The 23876-nt window shown below is 44.5% G+C and overlaps 1 protein-coding gene across 1 annotated transcript; it reads left to right on the top strand.

The window, feature by feature from the left end:
* The first annotated feature begins 2299 nt into the window (after window positions 1–2299).
* On the top strand, window positions 2300–22397 carry LOC135244505 (isthmin-1-like). The gene is made up of 6 exons (XM_064316841.1): window positions 2300–3542; window positions 14913–15074; window positions 17064–17310; window positions 20280–20423; window positions 20877–20966; window positions 21592–22397. Exons 1-6 carry the CDS (start codon window positions 3405–3407, stop codon window positions 22107–22109), a joined length of 1299 nt encoding a protein of 432 aa, XP_064172911.1. The 5' UTR covers window positions 2300–3404; the 3' UTR covers window positions 22110–22397.
* The last annotated feature ends 1479 nt before the right edge of the window (window positions 22398–23876 follow it).

The raw sequence follows: 23876 nt of genomic DNA, 5'->3' as shown, positions 1-23876 counted from the left end.
TGGGTCACAGATTAAACAAACACTGCCTTCCGGGTCCTGATTTTTTTTTTTTTTTTTTTTTTTTTCCAAAACGAGAAGTTCATTTTCTGTTTCACGGTAGATTAACTCTGTGTTTTGAGGCCAGGTGAACTCCGGGGGGGCATCGATCACACGACGTTGTGGCTATGTGTGGCCTGGCCGGGTTCCAGGCAGGGGGAGGGGGGGGGTAGGCTTGCGTACGATTTATGGAGCGCCCGTTCTGTACGCGACCGAACTAGAGCAGCGCGGCGCAGTTCACGCTGGTATTATTGCTGTTTTGATAGCGCCCCGGTTTTGCGTTTCAGTTCTCAGGCCGAGTTTGACCTCACATGAAGCTCGCTTGTGATCAGCACGGCCTCTTAGGTGATACGTCACCGTCGTTCTCCATTCTTGACCTCCGCTGACCTCAAAAACAGGGCCCGGAGAAGACCATATATTTTCTCGCTGTATGAAGGTCGAAGAGGAAAGCGGCTGTCCGCGGTTCTGAGAGTGGACTCCTGTGGCCGGTGGCCAGAAGTGCTGGACGTGACCTGCTTGCTTTATATTGTTTACACAAGGGCAGACTGCCTCTCGAAACGGCGAGAAGACAGAGGGGTGGAGATCAAGGCCTGGATTTATTGTTCGCTGACCGCAGGCCTGGGTCCACTGCCCGTCTGCTGCAATAATGTCACAAATGGGGGCTTCCGAGGGTGGGAGGGGGGTTGTGTCTGGCAAACAGATGTCTTGCTAGTCTCCCTGGTTTTTCAAAAGGGAATGGGGGGGGGGGGGGTCAACAATATTCGACAACACATCTGCACAGGGCCCCTGGAGTATCAGTGACAGGTCGGTCCAGGGCTCGCCCTCCCAGCTCTTTTGAACTACAGACCTGCAACAGGGCAGGCTTATTGAAATGGTCTGTTTGCTGCTACCAAGGAGTGGATACCTCAGATGATGCTTTGAAGTCGACCAGTAGAGCTCCTGGCTCCCTGTAGTGCATTTGGCGAGATTTAGAAGTGAAACGGACAAAAAAACAAAATAAAGTTACGTGTAAAGTGTAAAGAAATAATAATACGGAATAATATATTTTTTACCCCAGGGATTCAAACCCGCAGCTCTGATCACAAGTCTGCATTTGCTGTGCCACACCACAGTGTTTGTTTTTTCTATTTATTTTGCGCCAGTGTTCCACAACTTCCACAACCAAGTGTCATTCAGACCGCCTCATTGCGGTCAGCAGTTTAGCATAATGCTTATGGAACCAGGCTTGCAGTGCCGAGGGTGTACTGTACTGTAGGTTGGGTTTCAGGAGGTGACACAGCTTTAGCCCCCTTGAGCAATGTACTTAACCTGAACTGCTGCAGCAAATAACCAGCTGTATGAATGGATTGCATGTACAAAGATTTCATAAATTTATTTTAAATTAACTTCATTATTATTATCATTCTGATTATTATTATTATTATTATTATTATTATTATTAGTAGTAGTAGTAGTAGTACTAGTAGCAGTAGCAGCAGCAGCAGCAGCAGTAGTTGTAGTAGTAGTAGTATTTGTGTTGCTGTTGTTGTTATTGAAGATAAAGTGAGGTTGGAATCTATTAGCGACCACCCACAAACACCTGTGGGCTTTTGAAGCTTTGAACAAACATCATGAAGGAGCGATCGAACCCGGATCGCCATTTGTTTGAGTTAGGTGTTGAGCTGAGACCTCGGTGCCATTCAGCCACCTGCTGAGGGGACCCCGGCAACGCTAACGCTAGGTCCAGGTCATCACGTTCAGGGGGTCATCCCCTGCACTTCTGCTTGACAGAGACAATATACTACATACAGCGTGTTAATGGTGTTTTTATTTATCTTAAGGGCAAATACTATTCCAGGTCCAGTCAAAGCAGAACCAGTTAAATCTGTGGGGACGTTGCGTTTTACAGGATTTCAAAGATTAGATAAGAATTCTGTGTCTGCCTTAATATTTGAATGTGTAGCATGTGTGGCTACACGTAACATACCTTATAACATGCAAAAAGTCTGTTTAATTTAATAATCCCAAAATCCTTTTTTTCAGCAGATCAGCAAATAACTTGCTCAAACAAGTCAATTTCCTTAAGATATTGGATACATTGACTTGGTAAAAACAGGTTCCACTCATATAGAAACGTGATGGTTTTACAGAATAACGTCGTACAATGAATAATTAATTAGCAGGTCACCAGTAACTGGCTCATGTCTCTGGCAGTGGTCGAACGGGTAACTAGGGGTTAAAGTTAAGGGGGAGGGGGGTACTTGACAGAAAACCAGCAGAACGGTATAAAACATCGGCAGAGCATGCTTTTACAAACTGTGAGTGAGAGGAAGTTTACGGGGATCGCAGCGAAGCACGCGCTACAGCTGGGCAGGGTGGATTTGAGAAGTTCTGCATGCTGAAGCCACCGTCCAGAAATTAATGGATAGACTCTCCTTTAATTAGGCCATGTAACACTACCGTTGAAAGCCATGGGAACTATCAAAGTGACAGTTGGACTGCATCAATAGCATTTGTTTTCCAGAAATTAAATTCCCTAAACACTGAGAGAGAAATAAATAAGTAATCTTGGGACTATAGACACTCGAGCACTAAAACAGGCTGTGATTTTAAGCACTTAAAAGGTTACACAAGGTAACACTAGTAACTAAATAAAAAATCGCGTTGATGAAGGAGCCCCTATCACCAGAGATGCGTAAGACCCGCAGGAAATTCAGACCAAGAAGACAAAGCTGACAAGCACAAACTGTAGGTGAACCGGACAGCCCACTTGAGTGTTGCTCGAGCAAGTGCACGGGACATTTACCTGAACTTGCGAACACCGGAACGGAACTTTCTGCTTTAAAACGGAGACAGACAATTCGTTTATTATTTTGCAGACGTGTTCCCTATGTTTGTAGCGGCACTTGATCAAGATAAAAGAAACGAAAGAAATGTTTCCACTCGGTACTGAGACATTCTTTGATTCTTTGAAGTAGCAGGGTTCTGATAGAAAAGTAATTCCCTTGGTGTCAAGGAAATTGAATTTAACTACCCTAACGGTCCTTATATTAAAAAGAGTAACAGTAATCATTCACCAGATGTTATTTATTTTCTGTTGCAATTTAATTTGAGCGCATGCAACCTTCACGTTCTTTCTGAGGAACTGCACAACACGTGCCCGCGGAATTGTTCGGAATCTTCAGATCCCAGATTACAGTTTTTTTTCTCAATTTTAATATTTTCCTGAACTTGTCATTTTGAAACCCGAAGTGGCTCCACAGTGGTGTTGCGGCTCCTCTTCCGCGGCGGATCCGGAGATCGGAGTCTCTGCAGCGGGAGGAGGCGGCGGTGGACCCCCGACACCCCCGACTCCCCCGCAGGGTCCCAAAACCGGCCGCGTTAGAAGGATGGTTCGGCTGGTGGCAGAGTTGCTACTGCTGTTAGGACTTCTCCTCTTAACTTTGCACATTACGGTGTTACGGAGCAGTCCGCTACCACAAGGAAATGCTACACTGGAAAACTTGCAGATTCCGTCGCTTGCTGAGGTAAGATGGATCTCATTTTGACCTGGGTAATTTGCAAAACGTGCTCGCCTCAAACATGGGGCTAGCTCTCTTCCTTATGCGTATTCATTGCTCTCACTCACCCACTCATTCTTTTAATGGCAATGGACGGACGTGTTGTTAAGTCCGTTCATATTTAAACGACATTTTGTTTCATACTGTGCTTGAAGCGTGCGGACTGTCATCAGACTCGCTTCCTGTGGCGCGTAAAGTGGGAACGCATTTGGAGAACTGCGTGAATATGATGCTTCGCTAGTTGAGCTCCTTGGCTGGTCGTCATGTTTTAGCTTATAGTTGGCCAACGCAGTGTGCCTAAGCTTTTGCAACAGCTGCTAGTATTATTCTCTTTACGATGGTAAAACGTTGTCGGACTTACAGTTTGTGAGATAAGCAGTTTTGACCACTACGAGTTACAAACTCGGTTACAGTATGAAAGCGGTTTTAAACAGGTGGTTTGAAGTGGACGGTTTTCGTTAAAAACAGCATTATTTTGTCCTCTAAATAAAGGCTCTTCTTGACAAGTTGCCTGGCTCATTTGGAGGGATGCTAACTGACTTTGAAAGCACTGGTAAACCCTTTGCAGATGTAGTAAACCACATGGTGGAAGGTTAATGTATAATGAATTAGGCATAGGCCTACACTCAATGTTCAAGTATTATGTGGTTAAAACATAGATTGGAATCAGCTGCTGGATCGTGTCGATAAGCTATATTAACTGGACTGAAGCACCCAGAAGAGAAATTCAATGGCATGATCTCCCTAGTAATACAAAAAAGCCTGCTTTCATCATTCTTTCTTTGCAATTGATCTCATAATATTTAGTTTTGACTAATTAGTGCAGGTTCATGGGGGTTAGAGGAAGGGACTGAGAGAAAAACACAGGAGAAATCAGGAGTAACCACGGAGAGAGAGAGAGAAAGAGAGAGAGAGAGAGATGGGTAGGCTAATTGGGGGCACAGTGCTAGCTGCTGGATTTGGTGAAAATAATCTACTTCTTCGACATGCGGAGCTCAAAGAGCAGGAAGTAGCCTGCGTCGTCCAGGAAAACAAAGGAAATGCCATTCGCCGGAGGTTAATGCTACCATTGTGCATGCTTCCCATCTTGTCATCACTAGCCCTTCTGTGTAATTGGCCCAGTCCCAGGGCCGGAGCTCTTAGGTTACCTAAGAAACGGAGGGAATCAGCTGCTCATGCCTAATACGGTAGTGATGTCATAATGTGTAGCACTTACACGCACAGATGTTTCAGAACTAAAATATTTTCAGCAGGTGCATGAAGTAAATTACAGTCATTCACTGTTTGCCCTGCTGCAAAATTTAGAGACATAAGCTCATTAGCATAGGTTAGTTAGATGTTAGTTAGTTGCTTCATTATTTATTCTTAGCTGTAGAAATAATTTTAGCATAGATGGAAAATGTGTTTAGTGCAGTGCTTTAGCTATTTTTTGTTTTATTATGCACAGCTACTTTGCACAGAATGTTAACAATTTTTTGTTCTCCATTTAATAATAGATTTTACAAAAGTGAAACAGGTGGAATTGACTGCCTTCTATGAGTTTGAGGTAACCAGTGCTAGTCGAGCTTGAGACGGACACACATTGGCTGCCTGTATTCTTATCCTTTTATTTTGGACGTCTCCTGGAATTATGGAGGAAAAAAAGAGCCATCCTTCCTCGCTGTGCTCCTCCCTTGTCTGTAGTCCTTCTTTTTCCGCTGTGTTGTTGACAGTGTAATGATATAGCCAGAGATCTGTGGATGTTCTTTATAAAACCTTGCATTGTGTGTGGGGCCCTTTCCCCAGGGAATGGCAGGTCACTGGCACCAACGAGGGAAGGGGGGGGGGATGCGGGGGGGTCATAAATTACCCCTGACCCCACCCCCTTTGCTGCAGGGCAGTGCCTGTCATCATGGTGTCATCCCACCGAATCCAATCAAACCCAGCCCAACCCAATCTGACCCAACCAACTCAACCCAGCCCGATCCAACCCAACCCAACCCAACGCTCCTGTTGACCCAGCAGAGGACATGTCCTTTTCCTGCATCAGTAGCTGAGGCATTTCTGTGAAATACTCCAGTATGGAGAGAGAAAGATTGTGAGTTGCAGCGAATCAGAGTCTAATTGGAATAGATGGAGACATTTGCGGATCTGTGGTGTTTATGCAGTAACAGACTAAATAAGCATCCCACTGGTGCAGTGTATGGGACTTTATTACATTTATTGACAAAGGCTTTTGATGCTTGCGTTTTATTGTTGGACCTCGATAGACACCAAATGTTCCAAATCAGGCACATTTTAGTGCTCCAGAAATCAAGCAAAGGAGACTGGAAATGGTACGCTTTCATTTTTTTAAAGGACATTCCATGTTGTCCTATTTTTGCAAGATATTTTCCAAATATATTGCAAAGCCAGTTCTTTATTCATATATAAATATATGTTATTTTTTTCTGATAGGTCTCAGGAGGGCATATACATTGTCTAGGGTCATGGACGGTATGTCCAGAGAAAGCACTGGACCTCGGTTTTTCAGTGCAGTGACCTGTAAATTCGGGTCACTAACCAAAGGTTGTGACCCAGAGGTTGCAGGTTCAGTTCCCAGGTAGGGCACTGCTGTTGGACTCTTGAGCAGCCTGAACTGCTTGAGTAAATGCAAAGCTATAAATGGATACTATGTAAAAACGAGAAAGTTGCCTTAGTCGCTCTGGCGCTAAATGCTCATAATATAACGCAGTGGTCTCCCACCCTGGTCCTGGAGAGCTACAGGGTCTGCTGGTTTTTGTTTTCACCTTAGAATCAGCACCCAATTGAGACCCAAGACACCGGGTGAGTTGAGTTAACTGTGTAATCAACAGCTGTAATTGATTCATGAAGTGCAGAGTCACTATGAAAACCAGCAGACCCTGTAGCTCTCCAGGACCAGGGTTGGAGACCACTGATATAAGGCAATGATCACCACCAGGTCTATAGCAGAGGCAGCTAACGGCTTCTCTTTCTGACCGGGGAGCCTGCTGTCTGTCTGCAGCCGCTGCGCAGACATAGCAGCCCTCAGGACGGACGGCTGCGCAGCTCAGCTGGGAGACCGCAGATGTGAAGAGAGGCTGTTTTCTGACTGCGTGCGGTTTGGGTGGATGTCCCCTGCTTTCCGATCTGCTCTCTACAGCACTGCAGCAGTGACAGAGAGGTCAGCAGCAGTGATCGATTCAGCTTGCTTAATCATCTGGGCCTTCCGAATCAGGGAGAAACAAAAAAAACAGCGGAATGAAAACCTTATACATAGCTGATAATTAAATAATCGGACCATTCTGGGACTTGCGAGCCCATGTGTTTATTTAGTGGACACTTAATGAGAGCTAAATAGATTTTTGGGTGGGTGGAATTGATTTTACCCCCATGGTTGTAAGCTGTGCTTTTTTTCCCCTCTGAGCAAATAAAACTCTGCCTAACCCACATTAAAAAAAAAAGTTGTTTGTATATAAGACTCGGCACCACATGGTAACCATTTCTTCTCAGATTGATTAATGGTGGTCTGCAGGCCCGATGTTTACAAAGGGACTCGATGCTGACAACAGCGGTAGCCCAAGCATTCCTTCTTCACGGTCCACATTTACCCTGTACGTTCAAACATATTGTCTTCAAAAGGGCTTATTCCTTTTTTTTTTCCCTTTCTTTAGGGCGTTGACAAATGGTCAGATCTAAATATTTTAATCAACGTTGAAGGAAGGGGGGGGGGAGATATAATCCGTTTGGATTTGATTACAACTTACCGCATTGCATGTACGGTTGTTTGAGCGTTTCATAATATGTGGCTGATTTGAAGTTTAAACAGTTTCTCTTGTCATGGGCATGCGGGCCAGTGTGCTTTAAAGTGTTTACTGAAGACAATGGGGGTTCTCTGAAGGCATGGAGATGCATGGAAAAAAACCACAATCTGTGTCAGGGTCCCGTAAATTTTTTAAGACGTAATGAAAAGAGTCTGTCACGGAGCCTGTCATTTGTTTAGTCACTGGAAACTATTGCATGCCAGTCATGCAACGGAGGATGGATGGCGTTCGTGAAGGCTGGCACAAAGAGAATTGCTCTGGGACAGAACGAAATCTCCGCATCCATGGGAAAGTCCTCCTCTCTCTCTGTCAATGTCTCGTTCACTTCGTTCACTTTAGGCCTTTAGGTGTCAGTGAACTTTGAAGACTCCTGCAGATACTTTTTTTCAGACATGTAATCAACGCCTATGAATCATAACGTCTGATTCGTCATTCTGAATCATACGACCTTTGTTCTGAATATTGGTGAAAATGTAGGTGCTTGTTTATTTGAAAGTGTTAGTAATGTGAAAGAATTTGACCGGTCTCTAAAGGGTTTAAGTATTTCAAATGATTATTTGACCTAGGTCTGGTGGACGTTTCCTCTTGCAGTGACCCAGGGAGGAAAAGCTAGACATCTCGAGGGATGTAAATCTAAGTTGAGAAGTTTTGCCATAAACAGGCTAGGCTAGCACCAATTTAGCTCAGGTTTTTACCTGGATATAACCTTGTGGCGTCCTTGCTGGCTCAAAAACTTTCAGTTTTCAACCAAACGTAGCCAGATTTTCACCTGAACGCCTAAGATGGCGTTCCTCTGACTTGTCACCGCAGAAATGTTCAGAGGGGGGTGAGACGGATCTCAACCGTTTTTGCCATCTCAACGAGGAAAACATTTCCTGTTTGAATTTGAATTTCATATTTGTGCATTCCTGAAAATGCTCTACATTTCTGTGCTTTGTGGTTCTGAAACACTGCATAAACAACTCTCCCCTTCTCGCACCCACAATGGAATGTAACATTATGCTGAAGGTTTATGTAGTGTCACCGTCCGTCAAACACACTGATGACTGCATGATATCTCCTCACTGCCTGAACGTTCTTGTCTGCATTTTTGTGGAAAAATTTTTTTGTGGCGTCTGGTAACTGAATAAATTTTGTTTTAAACAAGCGGCGTTGTGCACATTTGAGGAATTTACAGTACGCTTCTGCGATGTTTCCACTGACCCCAGTGAAACTCTGAGTCGACAAAATGAGATTCGAAAATAAGACCGGTCGTGTCTTGCCTTGTTGCGGCTGAGGGGGGGGTTTTCCTGAAATGTACGAGGTTTATGAATGAGCTTCAGTTTTTTTTTTCCAGTTATGGGGCCTGTATTGATGTTGGCCAAGCTGAGCTTCTCTTCTTCTCGCTGTGTTTATGCTGTGGTATGAGCAGTCGTTCTGCACTGGAAAAGGTTTCCTTACACAGGTGTCGTATGTGTGGTGCTTGACAAGATTAAGGAGGACACAAACCAGAATCGCACCTGGTAAGGAGCGAACAACTGGTTCTCGAGAAAAATCCTTTTTTCCATGTCTGACGCACCATACGAAATGGAGATGTGAGCCCTTGTCCGGCAAAGAAGCTGGTTTCTGTTTGTCATTGTCAGAATCCTACAAGATTGAACTCTTAAATACAAGGAATGTCAGGCCCCACCCGGGTCCCGGACGCTAGGCAGGAGGAGAGGGTCTTTTCCCCTTGCCGTCCTACAGTATGTGTGCAGCGTTCATTTCCTTCCCCCACCTCCCGCTGGAGTTCCCCCAGAGTTCCATCCAGTCGCTCCTTTAATCCATGCCATGCTCCTTTAATCAACTCTCAAGTGAAAAAAAAAAAAAACCGAGGGAAGAGGAGGAAGAGAGGATGGAGGAATTTGGGGGGCGGGCGAGGGAGCTCTGTTCATTGCTTTTTGAGGGAACGTCCTGGGATGTTTGGGATGATGTGATTAGCCCTAAAAAAGTCCCGTCACCTTTGATCTTAGAAATTTAGACATTTCAGGAGACGGGCTTCTCCTGAGGGGTTGGTTATTGGCAGGCCCACGGCACTGTTTTGGTGCATTGGCTCAGAGTTTGTCATTTCAGTCTTTGCATTGATTTCATTTTTTTGAAAACTCGATTTTGCTTGTCAATTGAGTTCTTGCTGGTCTGAGTCGTTCTTGTCTTACATGAAACGGCATTGAGGTGCTTCACTGAGAAATCTGAACTGAGGGGGTGGGGGGAACAGGCACAATTATCCCGTGTGTTTCTGGTAAAGTCATGTCAGAACGTGAAAAATACTGAGACATTCAAAGAAGGTGAAAGTTTCCTATTGCGCTGGCGTATTTACATTGTGGGATTTTAGGAACAACATACGTACAATTTTGTACATGTCAGTTGACACTACACAAGAAAGGAAACTGCAGTAATAACAATGGAGAATTTTTCTTTCCATTCTTTTCATATTTTTTCTTTTCTTTCATGCAAGTAGTTTTCATTCAAATACGCAGTAAAATCCTCAGTGTTAAATTAACCCAGACTATGTTTATGTGAGTTCAAAAGGGACCATGTGTACTCTTCAATAGTTCAAATGCTCAATCAGAGGTAATTTCACACTGAACATTTTACTGTGTACAGAATAATTTCTACACATGGAATTAAACAGCTTGTGGATTGGGATGACAGGCGTGGATCAATCTATTTATTTCCTTTATCAGGGGAATGGAAAACAACATTATAGTTTGCTACTCAAATTACACTTAATGGCAGAACACTCTAAAAAGGACTGAATGGCAGCATAATTCAGTTTAAACGCCATTTAAATTGAACTGGCAGCTTTCCCTTTGGGTTGGAACAGCCTGTTCAGACAGAAGCAGAAAGCATTACCACTGCTCTGCTGAGCGTCCGGGCTGTAATTCTTGTACAATCAACCAATCAATCAGTAAATAAATAACATGTATACTGTGAGAATGCATTGCAGAAATATAGAAATATTTCATACATTATTGAAAGTACATGGGACATACAAATGCATAACGATATAGTATTGTATGTATATATATATATATATAATTGCCATATATTTTTCATCCATTGGCCTTATATTTTTTCAGAGATTTTTCTGTATGATGAAAAGGAACCAAATTTGGATCGCTCAGTAGTGATGGGCTTTGATTTCTCAGAGGGGGAGGGGCCTCAGTTGCTCAAAGGGGGAGGGGCCTAGGTGGCCCAGGCTGAATCGTGCTTTGAAAGACCCGGAGATGTAACGCACTGATAATCATGTAAATCATGTTTAAATTGTGAGCTTTCAAAGCTGCCTTTGAAAAGCAAACCTGACCACAACAGCTGTTTCGCGATTAATGGAAAGTGCATTTGGACGCTTGTAGCACCCATTTTTTTAGGTTTTTTTTTGGGGGGGGGGGGAGGAGTGGGGGAGAGGCTATGTTAGCTGGCGAATGATGAAACGGATCTGTGCGTAGAGAGATGTTCACAGAGATTGTTCGGGATTTAACCTTAAAAGGGAACCGTGACATCAGCGCTCTCCGAAGACGAGAGAAGCGCGAACGATGAGCCGCCGTCGAGCGTGAGAGGATCAAACGTGCTTTTGAACAGGTTGCCTAGCGCCCTCCCACAAACCAAAGGTCATTTGTAGTCTTGAGAGAGAGAGGGAGTGTTTAAAGAAAACTGTGTGTAATGCTGTTTGTCGTTTTACTTGGAAGAGATGCCTCTCAATTCCGAAGGTCCAGAAACTATAGCCGATAATCAATTAACGAGAAGTTTGGTGAAGGTGACCGAGGGCTTTTACGTATAATTTCACAGATTTACTGCAAACTTTCAGGATTAGATAGATGGGCTGGGGAAACCTAGTCTTACGGAGAGTGTATCTGTTCAACCATTTGTTAATTCATAATCATACCAAATAATATGCATTTAAACTGCATAGAAAGTGTATACATCAAAAATCCTTCCAGTGAACTGCCTCAAGGCAAAAAAACCCCAAAAAACTTTTCAATTTTTAACCTTTTTTATTGCTTATGTATTGTGGCAAAGGGACTGTGTTAGGGCATTCCTAGCAATTAATGAATCATAAAAAAGAAATAAACTTACACATATGCCTCCATGAATGTGGTGAACATTGCAATGAATGAAACATTGATTAAGAGTTTTTATTTTTTATTTTTTGTGTAGCACTTGGTTAACCTGCTTGCAAATCTGAAGGCTGGGAGTTTTATTTTATTTCAGTGCAGTTGAGACCTCCGGACAGATCCGGCTTTGGCAGCTGAGCAGGTCCCTTTATGAAGGCCATCGTTTCCTGAGGAACTTCCTCGTTGGCTTGGGCAAAGCTAGTTAGTGTGTGGGCGGGGTCTTTTTTTATACACAATAAAATCTCGATCTCACTCTCACTCTCATAGAGTACCTGTGGTCCCGCTTGGACTCGTATAAGTTACAGTTAGGCTAGGTGAACTTTGGGAGATTTTACGGTGCATTCACCGATGGCCAAGGCTAAACTTAGCGGCCAGTTGGCTGAAGTCTTACGGCAGCACTTTCAGGTCTGAGCGCGTGCAGGAAAAAAAAAAAAAAAACAAGGAGAGGAAAAATCCAAATAAGAAGATCAATGGTGTCCTTTGATCGTGCTGTCCGCTGTAGAAGTAGAGAGGATTAGTGGCTTCTTAAAGCTGTCTGTCCAATTGGGAGTAATTGCTTCTTGTGTGTGTGTGTGTGTGTGTGCGTGTGATTGGGACCACATGTCTCGAGGGTTCCCGGGGACACATTTACAAACTCCAGGAGACAGGAGAGTGTTTGCTGTATCAAGTGAAATCTTCACAACAGTAGACCTGCTTGTGCTTTCTTGGCTTGAACCTTCAGCATCTATCCATCAGCTGGCTGCATCAGTTGGCTGCTTGGTAGAAGAGTGAGCCCTGCAAAAAAGTCTGTCTTAACAGGTCTTGTAATTAGACTTAAAATATTCACCTTAAAATAGTTTTTTCTCTCATCTATAAAATATTAGCTTATGTTGCTGTTTACTTGACAAGTGAAATTTTCTTACCTCATTTGCAAATCTCGAAATTAGTAAAACTGTCTCACCTCATTGACAATATTTTTGTCTTATTTACCAAAAAAAGTAACAGAAATGAGATTTTAAGTCTAAATATAAAATGAAAATACTTGTCGAGATTGACTTGTCTTTTGGTGTGGCGCCATACCATCTCCCACACACTGTCAACATCCAATGTTTGTCTTGCATGTTGCATTGAAATAGTGGGCTGCCTTTTTGTTCTTTTTGTTTCTTTCTATCGACCTCATCTGTGAGTAAAAAATGGGGGCTAGGTCAAGGGGGAGTCCCGTTAGAACAGACTGTAACGTCAGATTCAGTAGATAAGACAAGATGAAAGCCCAAACGGCAACCAGCCGAAGAACTGTAAGATCCATAACGCTTCCTTTATGACCCATAAAAGGTTCGGTCTCATCCCCGGTCGGCAGAGATACATTTAAGCAGCTTGCAGATGCCTTTGGCCAGAGGTGATTTACACGGCCTACTTATTTTTCTTTTATGTAAAATACGCTTATATAACGGGAGATACTGATGCACCATTTCTTGAGGGTACAAAGGCTGTGTCCCACACCTGGGAGGTGAACCCGCAACCTCTTAAGCTTAGATCAGGGGGGGTGCTCAATCTTATCCAGAAAGGGCTGGTGTGGGTGTAGGCTTTTGTGCCAACCAAGCAGTTACACACCTGATTCTACTGAACAACTACTACTAGTCTTTACTAAGGACCTTGATTAATGGAATCACGGTGTTTAAAGCTTGCACCAACACCAGCCCTTTCTAAAGAAGACTGAGGAACCATGTCTTAGGTACAAGCCCAGTCGCCTAACCATTATTCCACATTGATGTAGTCGGTTTTTATAGTGTTAGAAGAGATCGGCCTACAGGCGTATATTCACCTCCCCCTGTGTTGTTTTTTTTTTGTTGTTGTTGATAATAATTCCTCCCCGGTGGCCAATCAGGAAATGAGATGATGAATGTAAGAAGCTGCAGCGCTAATTTCGGTCTGCTAAACGGCGCAATCAATAGAGCACAGGGGTCCCCGAGGAATGGGATCGCGCAGAGCTTCTCTGGGACAGAAACGTCTCAACCGGGGACCCCTTCACAGGCCCGTCTCCACTGTTACGGGAGTGTTCGCATCCCAAACCCCCTCACCTGTACGTCAAACGGAGCAGGGGCTGTGTTCGGGGACCTGCAGATTTCAGGAATTACGTGTAACACCTGTGTAGGCTCTGCAGCAAAACTGTCTAAAGTTGCCTGTTTGAGTTTTCTTTGTACAATGCATTTTACAAACAATTGCCAGTCACAACACGCTTCACAGTAATCTACCGACAAAGGATCTGGTGATAATTTTTATAGGAAAATTATTATTTTTATGCTTAATAATAATTTAACCAATGTCTGTAAGGTTACCGTCTGGTATAATTGTAAGTTTTTATAACTCCTAGGTCACTTTTGTAGAAGAGATCTCTGAAAGACTTTTTGGTAAAATAAAGGTGCAGAGAAACTGTGCCAGGCTGACAGTATTCAAATCAGACTGTTTTCTTTTTTTAACTTGTGTACAGTGCGAGGTGAGAATTCACACCTCTGCGCTAACTTCCAAATCCAAAGATCAGCTTTGTGTTTTTTTTTTGTATGGGAATGTGACCTGAAGTGTCCCGTGCTGAACCCACCCAAGGGAAGAGATTTTTGGGCTGTCCCTCAGAGGAGACAAGAGGGTCTGTCCCAGGCTGTGTGGTTTAGGCTCCTCCGTGACCCTCACTGACACGGCCCCCATTGCCCCCACCCCCCATCCCCCCCGGTCCCTCAGATTGCCCTTGTCCCAGACCACTGTAGTGTCCCACAGCAGGATTTACGATGCCTGGTTACTCCCATTTGAACTCCTGTCAGCCTGAAATATTATTTTAATGGCGCTAAGCAGCTCTCTTGAGGGACACATTAGTCTTTATCGCGTCGATATTTTAGCATGTTTTTTGTTTTGCTAAGGAAGGTCAGCCTTTGCTTCGTAAAATTCCTTGTCTCATATAGCTTTTTTCCCCTCCATCTCCCTTTTCACCACTCAAAGAATCATAGCTTGCCTAATGGGCTTCATGAGGTTTTAGTTAAGAGAGTTCAGACACCACTCAACACTTGGGGTTGTGGAGCCTCTCTTCATTGGTTAAGGAGCCGGGCTTGCCACACAGATTGTGGGTTTTTGGGTTTTGTTTCCAGGTGCGGCTTTGCTATTGTACCCAAGAGCAAGGTGCTTAAAACAAAATCAACTGTAGTAAATTCAGGTTTATGAATGGATTTTTAAGCCATTTTGGATATCCTCACGGAAATGGAATATATTCTAAATGTGTGGGCATGGAATATAATGGTATATAATGAAGCTGCGATTGAATTGCATATTTCACTGCTCTTCATTTGGACTTCCAGTATATTTATATTATATTTGCAGTATATTCCACATTTGCTGAATTCCTAAAATTGAATAAGTGTTTATTCTTCCTGTTTGTTCAGAGTGATGTCAGTGTGGAGAGAAGCTCCTCCCCCTCCGTCCACCAGCCACCAGGCATTGGTGGGACTCTCCAGAGGGATGGGCCCGGTGCCTTCGTCCTGGATCTCCACAAGTTCCCCGACCTCGCCAAGGCCGATATGAACCGCCAGAACCCCAACATTCAGGTAACTTTCCCTCATTCTCATTGGCTGAGAAACGCAGAACCCCCCAACATTCAGGTAACTTTCCCTCATTCTCATTGGCTCAGAAACACAAATGCCTTCTGGTGGAAATGGAAACAAGAATATAATAGAATCGGGCGACACAAGTCGACACATATGGTCAGCACTCTTTATGTGCTTGGCATCTACCAGTGACTGGTGAGGAAGAGAAACAGAAAAATAAAAAGAGGGTGGAATGAGAGAAAGAAAAAGATTAAATTGTGTAACTCTTATATGGAGAGAGAGATATTATGCATTACAATGACTCAAAAAGTAGAGTTTGTGAGAGAAAGAGAGTGGGTAAGAGAAAGGGAGGAATGAAAGAGAAAACCTCCGGGTCGTTTCTTGGCAAACGGAAGAGAGACTGAATGTTCTGATGCACACCACTAAGCCCTTTCAACTGGACGCCATTTTAAATTCACTGCATTAATGGAACTGAGGACCCGCATTCAGTCAAACAAGTTCTTACACACAGTCGCATAACATTTCTACCGAAGCAGCAATGGGAATTCAGAGGGTTTCACTTTTTTAAAAATGTTATTCTGCTAGTAGTGTTTCAGTATCTATATGTAATGCAATCTTGTAACGTCCTATGACCTAATCTTAATTTATCTATAATCTATAAAGATTATGCAGACAGCATATTGCATCTTGATATGTATGTCGTTGCTGTTTAGATAGCACGGGAACGTGTGTATGTGCATGTCCATGCATGTGTGTGTGTGTGTGTGTGTGTGTGTGTGTGTGTGTGTGCACAGATAGAAACAACCCAAATCAGAAATACACATGAAAACACAGAAATGCATGTTTACAAGCTCACACATCATTAGAGATCATTGCAGTAATGGTGCAATTACCATGTAGCTGCTGGAGATACGTTCTTACATTCTTTCTATTACTCTCATCTGAGCCTACTTAATCTACTGCAGTAAACAACTGCATTTGATTGGTTCAGATCAACCAATGGTCGCAGCACATACAAGTTCCACCAAAAAATTTCACTTTATCCATTCTTTCTCTCTCCTACTTTGACTTGGTTGGTGATGTGCAGAAGAGTCGTACTGTGTTATGATCTTTTGTTCCGATAACTTCCCAAAGCTTCAAACTTATGTTGGAGAGTTCTGCAGCTTTGGTCCTGGAGAGCCATGCAGTCTTCTGGTTTTTGTTGCATTTAATTGATCAATTAAAACGATTAATTAGACTATTAACTCTCTGGGTCTTTGGTCTGAATCAGTTGCTGATATTAAGGCGAAAATAAGAAACCAGCAGAGCCTGTAGTCTAGCGGGTCCAGAAGATCCCAGTTCTGGAGAATATACTCCTGAAACACACAGACCCCTTCTCTGGTGGTAATTGGGCAGCATAGCACAGTCATAAACTTAGTCATGCGATACTGAAATACAGTAATGAACGTCTTCATTGCCCTAAAGGGGCCAGTTCACTGCTAAGTGAGTTCTTTTGGCTGTAGGTGTGTATGGGTTGGAGGAAGAGCTGGAGGCAGCTTCCGTCTACCGGTCCCGTGGGTTCCTATGGGAGCTGCTCATTGGCACATGAAGGCAGTTCGTGGAGGCTGCCATGTTTGACTACGGGTCTTTTGGCACCAGAGCATGCACACTGGGTACCTAAACGTGAAGGGATGAATGGGAATGGAAATAATGTTATATCTTCTGTGGGGCTCAGAACAATAAAATTGGTTCCTGGAGAGTAATTAGTACTGCGTGAAGACATTTTTGAATTTAAACGTACTGTCCAAAGTATCATTTGGCCAGGGTAATTCATAGTTTTGAATGGACTTCAGTGGGGAAATAAGCTTTTTGGCACCAGAGGCTTACTAAACTGCAATACCTCGGTAACCACTCGAGTTTAATGGTTCCCTGAGAGCACAAGCTAATGCTCCACAGCGCCCCACGGTGGTCGGGGAAAAGTGCATTACGCTGTGTTTCCTGTTTCCTCAGGTGACCATCGAGGTGGTGGATGGGCGGGAGGGGGCGGAGCCAGAGCAAGACCTGCGGAAGGAGAGCAAACCTGGGAGGGGGTCGTCCAGCTGGAGGGACTGGTGGAGCCGATCGTCACCCTCAGTCGCCGGTGGCAACACCGGTGGTAACCCGGACGACAGCAACTTCCTCAAACCAGAGTGGGAACGACGAGGAGGCGGGGCCACCCAGAGAGGAGGTTTCGAGAACAAGAAGCAGACGGAATACGGTGAGTGTGTGTGTGTGTGTGTGCGTGCGTGTGTTTGTGTGTGTATACATATGCAGTCAGGAATCATGAATCTGGCTGTTGAGAGATAATTTTATTGAGACAAATTCCTCTGCGACATTAAAATGTTCAAATTTATGGTGTAAATTATAATCTTGTAAAGATATCAGTGTATATCCCCCAATGCCTGTCATGTGACTCAGGGGCGGATAGAAGGGGTGGGGGGGGCGTTGAATAAATAATAGACGTTTACATGAAAGAATTTCAGCCTCCTGCAAAGTGCATTCTCACAGTGCCTCAGCATGTCTGTTCGCAATTAGCAATTCACAGTTCAGTCATTTGGCAGATGCTTTTTAGCCGGCGCGTCTACCAGAACATTCCAGAACGTACCGGAACTCGGCTGAATACCTGCTCCTTCGTGAACAATTCAATTCAATGTTTTTTTTTTTTTTTTTACAGAGAACTATCACAAAGACACTTTACAGAGAAAGATAAGGAAAATTAGGCAGAAACCAGGCCTGAACCCCCAAAAAGCAAACTGAGGTAAAAACTCTCCAGTGGCTAGAAGAAAAAAAAGACCTCCAGACTGTAGAAGGGTAGCTTTTTTTCCCCCAAAAAATGTTGTCGCTATCTCACTCATGTGACCATGACATGGGTCACATTGGCATGAGCAGTCACCTCACGTCAGCCGTTACAGATGTGCTTACATCTGGCTTAATCGTGTGTACTTATTATATGTGAGATTTGCAGATTCGGGTCTAATGCCTTATCTTTGTTGGCGCCTTGATTGCGCACATGGTCAGCGATTCAAAGAACAGGGACCTCACTGATCTCACAAATTCTGCATGGCAAGAAACCGCAGTGAACCACCTCTCCATACCTTACGACGGAAGGATATTTTCTGGTGAGAATATAGGCCATTCTGAGCATTTACCTTTGCTCTGGAGAGAATCCAGCCCTGTGTCAAGCTTGAACTGCAGGCAGTGGTTCCCAACCCTGATCCCGGAGATTCACTGTCCTGTAGGTTTCAACTGTGAATTGGCACACCTGATTCTGCCAATTAGCAGCATAACATAACCTAATGACAAGAACAAGCCATTCAACCCAACGATGCTTCCCATTTTCCTAACTAAACTATGCCTAGTGCTCTGATTTCCTACAAACTAGATTGTATCTAACACCATATCAAGCCTGGTCTTGAAAACCCTCAGAGTTTCTGCCTCTGCTACAGGACCTGGCAGGCTATTCTACACAGTGACTATATAATAACTACTATAAATAAATAATAAATAGAAATACCCGTTATCCGTGCGGATAGTCCTCTCGCAGTTCACTTTATATTTAATCCTCTTAAACGTACATCTGCTCTCTGTGTGCTACTGTGTGTTGCGGCTGTTGTTCCTTTTAAAAAAAATTCTCTTTAGTGTGTCATTTGAGATTATCGTGGAGTCACAGTCTGATAGCTGGCCCTCAGTCAAGTTTAATGGCCGTTAATAGGCGGCAGATGTTATGCTGAAGCCTAAATACCGAATGGAGGCGTGTAGCCAATGCTAATATTCTACAGTTATATCGCAGCTTTGCGACATCATTGCACATTGCACAGGAACAAATGTAGAACCAGGCTGTGCACTTTTTAAGCATTTAATGCTGAATAATCACCAGGTTTTTTGTAAATTAACTTGGAAAAATAATATGTGTTTTATTGACCATTCCGCACTTCAGAATGAAGACGACACATTTGCTAAAACATGCGGATAGCAGCCACCTCTACTTGGTCCGTTTTCACTGCCAATAGTAAGGTCGCTTAAAAGCTCTCTTCATTAGAATTTATTTTAAAATGTCCTAATTAACATACCTTTTAACAGAGTTTTCCATAGCGAGTGCCACATTTCTCTTTTCAGATGCATTCTGACTCATGGATGTGACGGATGATTTATCGTAACTACTTCGATTTTAGCCTCCCACACGGAATTCTTGGTCCCGTACCTCGTTTGGGCTCAGATGGCAAGATTAGCATCTCTTACGCAAGTACCTTGGCACTGGATAGTTTGTGAGGCAACCTTGTGTGGTTTGTAGATATGGCCTCCTGCTATTGAAATACTCCCCTCCCGCCCCACTCCCCAATCCCGTATCTCTAATCTTGCCAGATACCTGTTGCAACTGAAGCTAACCTGAGACAGTTCGTTCATGACGGCCATGATTTTCATTGCACTGCATCAATACACAGTGCTCAAGCAGCTACAAAATGGTCCTTTGGGGCATTTCTTGAGTACTTAATGATGTTCTGGCCACCCTGTGTGGAAATCAAAAAGTGAAGTGACAAAAATCACACCCAGCAGGGTGGAGGGTTGTGGGTTTTTTTTGGGTTGGTGTAGAAGACAACAGTGAAGGAATAAGACTTTTGTTCTTTTTTTAAACCCAGCATAACCTATTTAAAGACGTTGCAGAATGATGGAAAATGTAAGCCACGGTCGTTCAGTTCAGTGAATTTTATTGAAATCGAGCGAATTGAAAAATGCCTTAAAGTGTTCTCTGAGGATTTTGTAAATTGATTAAATGAGTTGTGTGCACCAAGTGTAGCCAAAGTTAACGCATCAGTGAGTGGGTACGCGTGTTCCGATGTGGTGTGGAGAGCTTAGCTCTTGCAGTTTCCCAGTAACTGTGAGAGTCATTATCAGAAGCGTGCTAACGTGCTAACGGGTGGGTCATTAGAGGCTGACCCAGAGCCTCTGGTACCAATGTCCTGTGGCCTCCATCTACACAGTGGTTCCCAAAGTTTTTTGGTCAGGCCCCCCCCTTTGGTAATAGAAATAATTTTAAGCCCCCCACCATATATACCTGTCCTGCCCTGTATCTTTTTTCTTTAACCCTCACCTTGCCCCCCCACTTTGCCCACCGCTGCCGAAGCCGAACCTCAGGCAGGCTGTCAGCTCCTCCTCCCCCCCTCCTCACGCCTCCCTTTCCCGCCGCAGATTACATCGACGGCGACGGGGACTGGAGCGGCTGGTCGCCGTGCAGCGTCACCTGCGGCAACGGGAACCAGAAGCGCACCAGGTCGTGCGGATACGCCTGCACGGCGACCGAGTCGCGAACCTGCGACATGCCGGCCTGCCCAGGTCAGTGAAACCGGAGGTGTCGGCATCAACAGCCAGGGCCGGGTGACCAATCAGCACACACCATTCGCCATTCGTTACTGTGGTGACCGAGAGTGAATGACAGTCATTGTGAGGATTCGGTTTTAGACATTTAACCTGTTATTAAAATTAATTTTTTCAGTTAATCTGGCAAGACAAAAGCAGAGGAAGATGCAAGACAAAGGCATAGAATTTTCAACAATAATTTATATAAATAGAATGACAATACAGTCCATTCATTTGGTTGGATGTTTATTTACTGTTGAAATTCAGGGTTCCAAGTGCCTTGCTTAAGGGTACGACAGCAATGCTCCACCTGTGTTGCAAGCCCAGTCCCCTAACCATTATTGTAACCTGTCAAATCCCCCTGTATATATCACAAAGTGTTCATAAATACATTTCTTCTTTCTTTAATCTGTGGGTTGCTCTGAACAGGAATCGAAGATGCCTTCAGGACAGCCGCCACCGAAGTCAGTCTGCTTGCCGGAACGGACGAATTCAACGCCACCGAGCTCTTCGGTGTCGGTGAGGTTTCAGACCCCTCCAGTTCATAGTTGATTAACGTTCACCCACCCCCCCCCCCCGTCATGCGCTACCTTGAATGTGGTCCCGGACAGTCTAAATCTGGCAGGTTTCCCAGTCTTCCTTTAAGAACTAATGTTCTCTGAAGGTGGGGACATTAAGCCAAATTTGTTTTAACGAGATAATGATCGGTTCGGTCATGTGGTTAAAAGCACTAGAGCTAAAGGGCCACGATTGAGTAGCCCTGATAGCATCTGATAATTTAAACATCATCTGAAATGTCACAGCTGAACATCCTTTCAAAAGATGATTCATAATTCCTAATTCCACTTTGCCTGGAAACAGCACCTTCTGCAGCAGAAATAGACACACTGCAGAAACCCCTGATGACTTACCTCATGCATGTCTCCCCTCTCTGCCGTTTCATTGTTTGAGTTTGAATCCCTGGTTTGAACTGCCACCGTCATCTTAGCCTCCCTTTCATTGAATCCGTTTGGTCGGTTAGCAGTGATAGGTTACATCCCAAAAAAAAGTGGGCGGGGTTTATCGCTCAGAGCTACACTGTTTACACCAGGCTTGTACCCTGGGCTAGGCTAGGCTAGGCTAACCGTGACCCGATGCCTTCCAGACACAGACAGCTGCGAGAGGTGGATGAACTGCAAGAGCGAGTTCCTGAAGAAGTACATGCTGAAGGTGGCCAGCGACCTGCCCTCCTGCCCCTGCACCTACCCCACGGAGGTGGCCTACTCCTCGGCGGACATCCGCGACCCCGCGGCGGGGCGGGACTTCCGCTGGAAGGATGCCAGCGGCCCCAAGGAGCGGCTGGAGATCTACAAGCCCACGGCGCGCTACTGCATCCGCTCGGCGCTCACCCTGCGCTCCGCCACCCTGGCGGCCCAGCACTGCTGCTACGACGACGGCATGCGCCTGGTCACCCGCGGCAAGGGCGCCGGCTCGCCCAACCTCATCAGCACCGAGTTCTCCGAGGACCTGCACTACAAGGTGGACGTCCTGCCCTGGGTCTTCTGCAAGGGGGACTGGAGCCGCTACAACCGGGCCCGGCCCCCGAACAACGGGCGGAAGTGCGAGGAGAACCCCGCCGACGACGATTACAACAAGCAGATCGAGGAGGCCAAGGAGTTCTGAGGCGGCTCCCGTCTCCCGGTCCCGCGACCAGGACCCGAGAAGCGGAAACCGGGAGAAAAGAAAAGAGATGTCGGGCGTTAGGCAGGTGGCAGAAGAAAACCGCTGTCCGTCCTCTGGGTTGTTCGGGTAGAGATTCGTGCCAAACAGAGGCCCGCGGCCTCGTGAGGCTGAGAGCTCTTCAGCGGAGACGGCAGATTCTTGCATCGCATCCGTGTAATCTAATTTACTTCCCTAGAAACAAATGTTGCTTATTTTAGCAGACCCGATGACAACAAACTTTTTTTTTTTTTTTAAAACTCTTAACATCACAAATCTTTTAATGTTTTTTTTTTGTCCACCAGAACTTGTATATAAATGTCATCTGCTGTCAATCAGTGTTGGCCATCAAAAGGAGGAAATGTATTTTTTTCTGTTGTACAAAGGGAAAATGAGACCCTTTTTGGGGTTCATGGGTATTGTAGTTAATGTGGTATGTGTTTACAATGCCAACATGGGTGAAGCAGATGTAAAATTAATATAAAAAAATAAAAAACTTGGGCCATGTACAGTTTTTGAATGAGGCGGCTGTTTCACTTCTAACAGTGACTGATGCTTGGACCTGAACATCTGCCTTCTGTTTCTGCAGATAAAGGGAAAAAGGGAAGCTAAACTTTTAAATCTAATTCTCGACAAAAGGGATCCTGTGTGGTGACCAGACAGGGCACTCAGTGTGTCTGTCTGTCTGCAAACAGAAACTATTTACAGGGACTAACAGCTACCAGGACCAGATGCTTTCTGTATTCGAAGAGTGCAATCTTCTCCAAACCTTGGTTTGGGTTTAATATTCAGGTTTCTCTGTACATTCATAAACTTGTTTATTTAGCATGCATCAAAAAAACAACATACAGTCCAATTTTATTTTTATTATATTATTATTATTATTATTATTATTATTATTATCCTTGACCCTATGTCATTCTTGCTCATGTAAAAACTGCATTATTTTTGTAAAGTATTTATTAAATTGTAGCTATGCTTCATTCATTGAGTATTATTCTTAGGCGGACAACGTTTGGTGTCAGCGAGGGACTTCTGAGAAATGAATGTTTAAATAAAAGCATTAAATGACGTTAAATCAAACACATCTATTTGCTTGGTCTGACCATTTTGTATGTGGGACCTGAGACCGGTCCAATAGTTTTTTTTTTCCTGTAGTGGTATCAGTGTAAACAGTTTTAATTTTTAACGCTCTGGATCGTTTCTCAGATGTCGTGGGTAAGTTCTCCCACAGTCCTCTTCACTTCCTGCAGTGCTGTGAGAGAGGCGATCATGGGAAAGGCGATCTCTCTTAATTAAGCCGTCCCAACAGCTGTGGCAGGATGTGTATTAGTTCCATCCTGTGCTGCCGTACTCGGCTGCCTCAGATGTGATTGTGTAACGTCTCATTTTCTCTCCCCCCCCCCCCCCCACCCCCCCCGGCTCCCCTTCCACAGCCTCTGGCACGCGTGCATCCCAAAATTCCAGCGTGATTTTACAGGGAATGCTTATCTACACACACACACACACACACACACACACACGCGCAAATACACACACACTCACACGCACATGTACACACTCTCACTCACACGTACACACTCACTCACACACGCACACACACTCTAACACTCACACACGCTCGTATGCACGCACGCACATGTATACAACCCACACACATGCACGCACACACATACACTCACATGCACGCACACACACACACACAAACGCTAGATGTTTCAAGAGGTTTTT

This window comes from Anguilla rostrata, chromosome 2 (genome assembly GCF_018555375.3).
Source record: "Anguilla rostrata isolate EN2019 chromosome 2, ASM1855537v3, whole genome shotgun sequence".
Lineage (NCBI taxonomy): Eukaryota > Metazoa > Chordata > Actinopteri > Anguilliformes > Anguillidae > Anguilla > Anguilla rostrata.
Note: the sequence above shows the minus strand (reverse complement) of the source record. Positions and strands in the feature narration are given on the sequence as shown.

Coding starts and splice junctions, on each gene's coding strand:
- LOC135244505 (XM_064316841.1), top strand. CDS start 3,405: ATGGTTCGGCTGGTGGCAGAGTTGCTACTGCTGTTAGGACTTCTCCTC. Junction 3,543..14,912: donor AGATTCCGTCGCTTGCTGAG/GTAAGATGGATC, acceptor CTGTTTGTTCAG/AGTGATGTCAGTGTGGAGAG. Junction 15,075..17,063: donor GCCAGAACCCCAACATTCAG/GTAACTTTCCCT, acceptor CTGTTTCCTCAG/GTGACCATCGAGGTGGTGGA.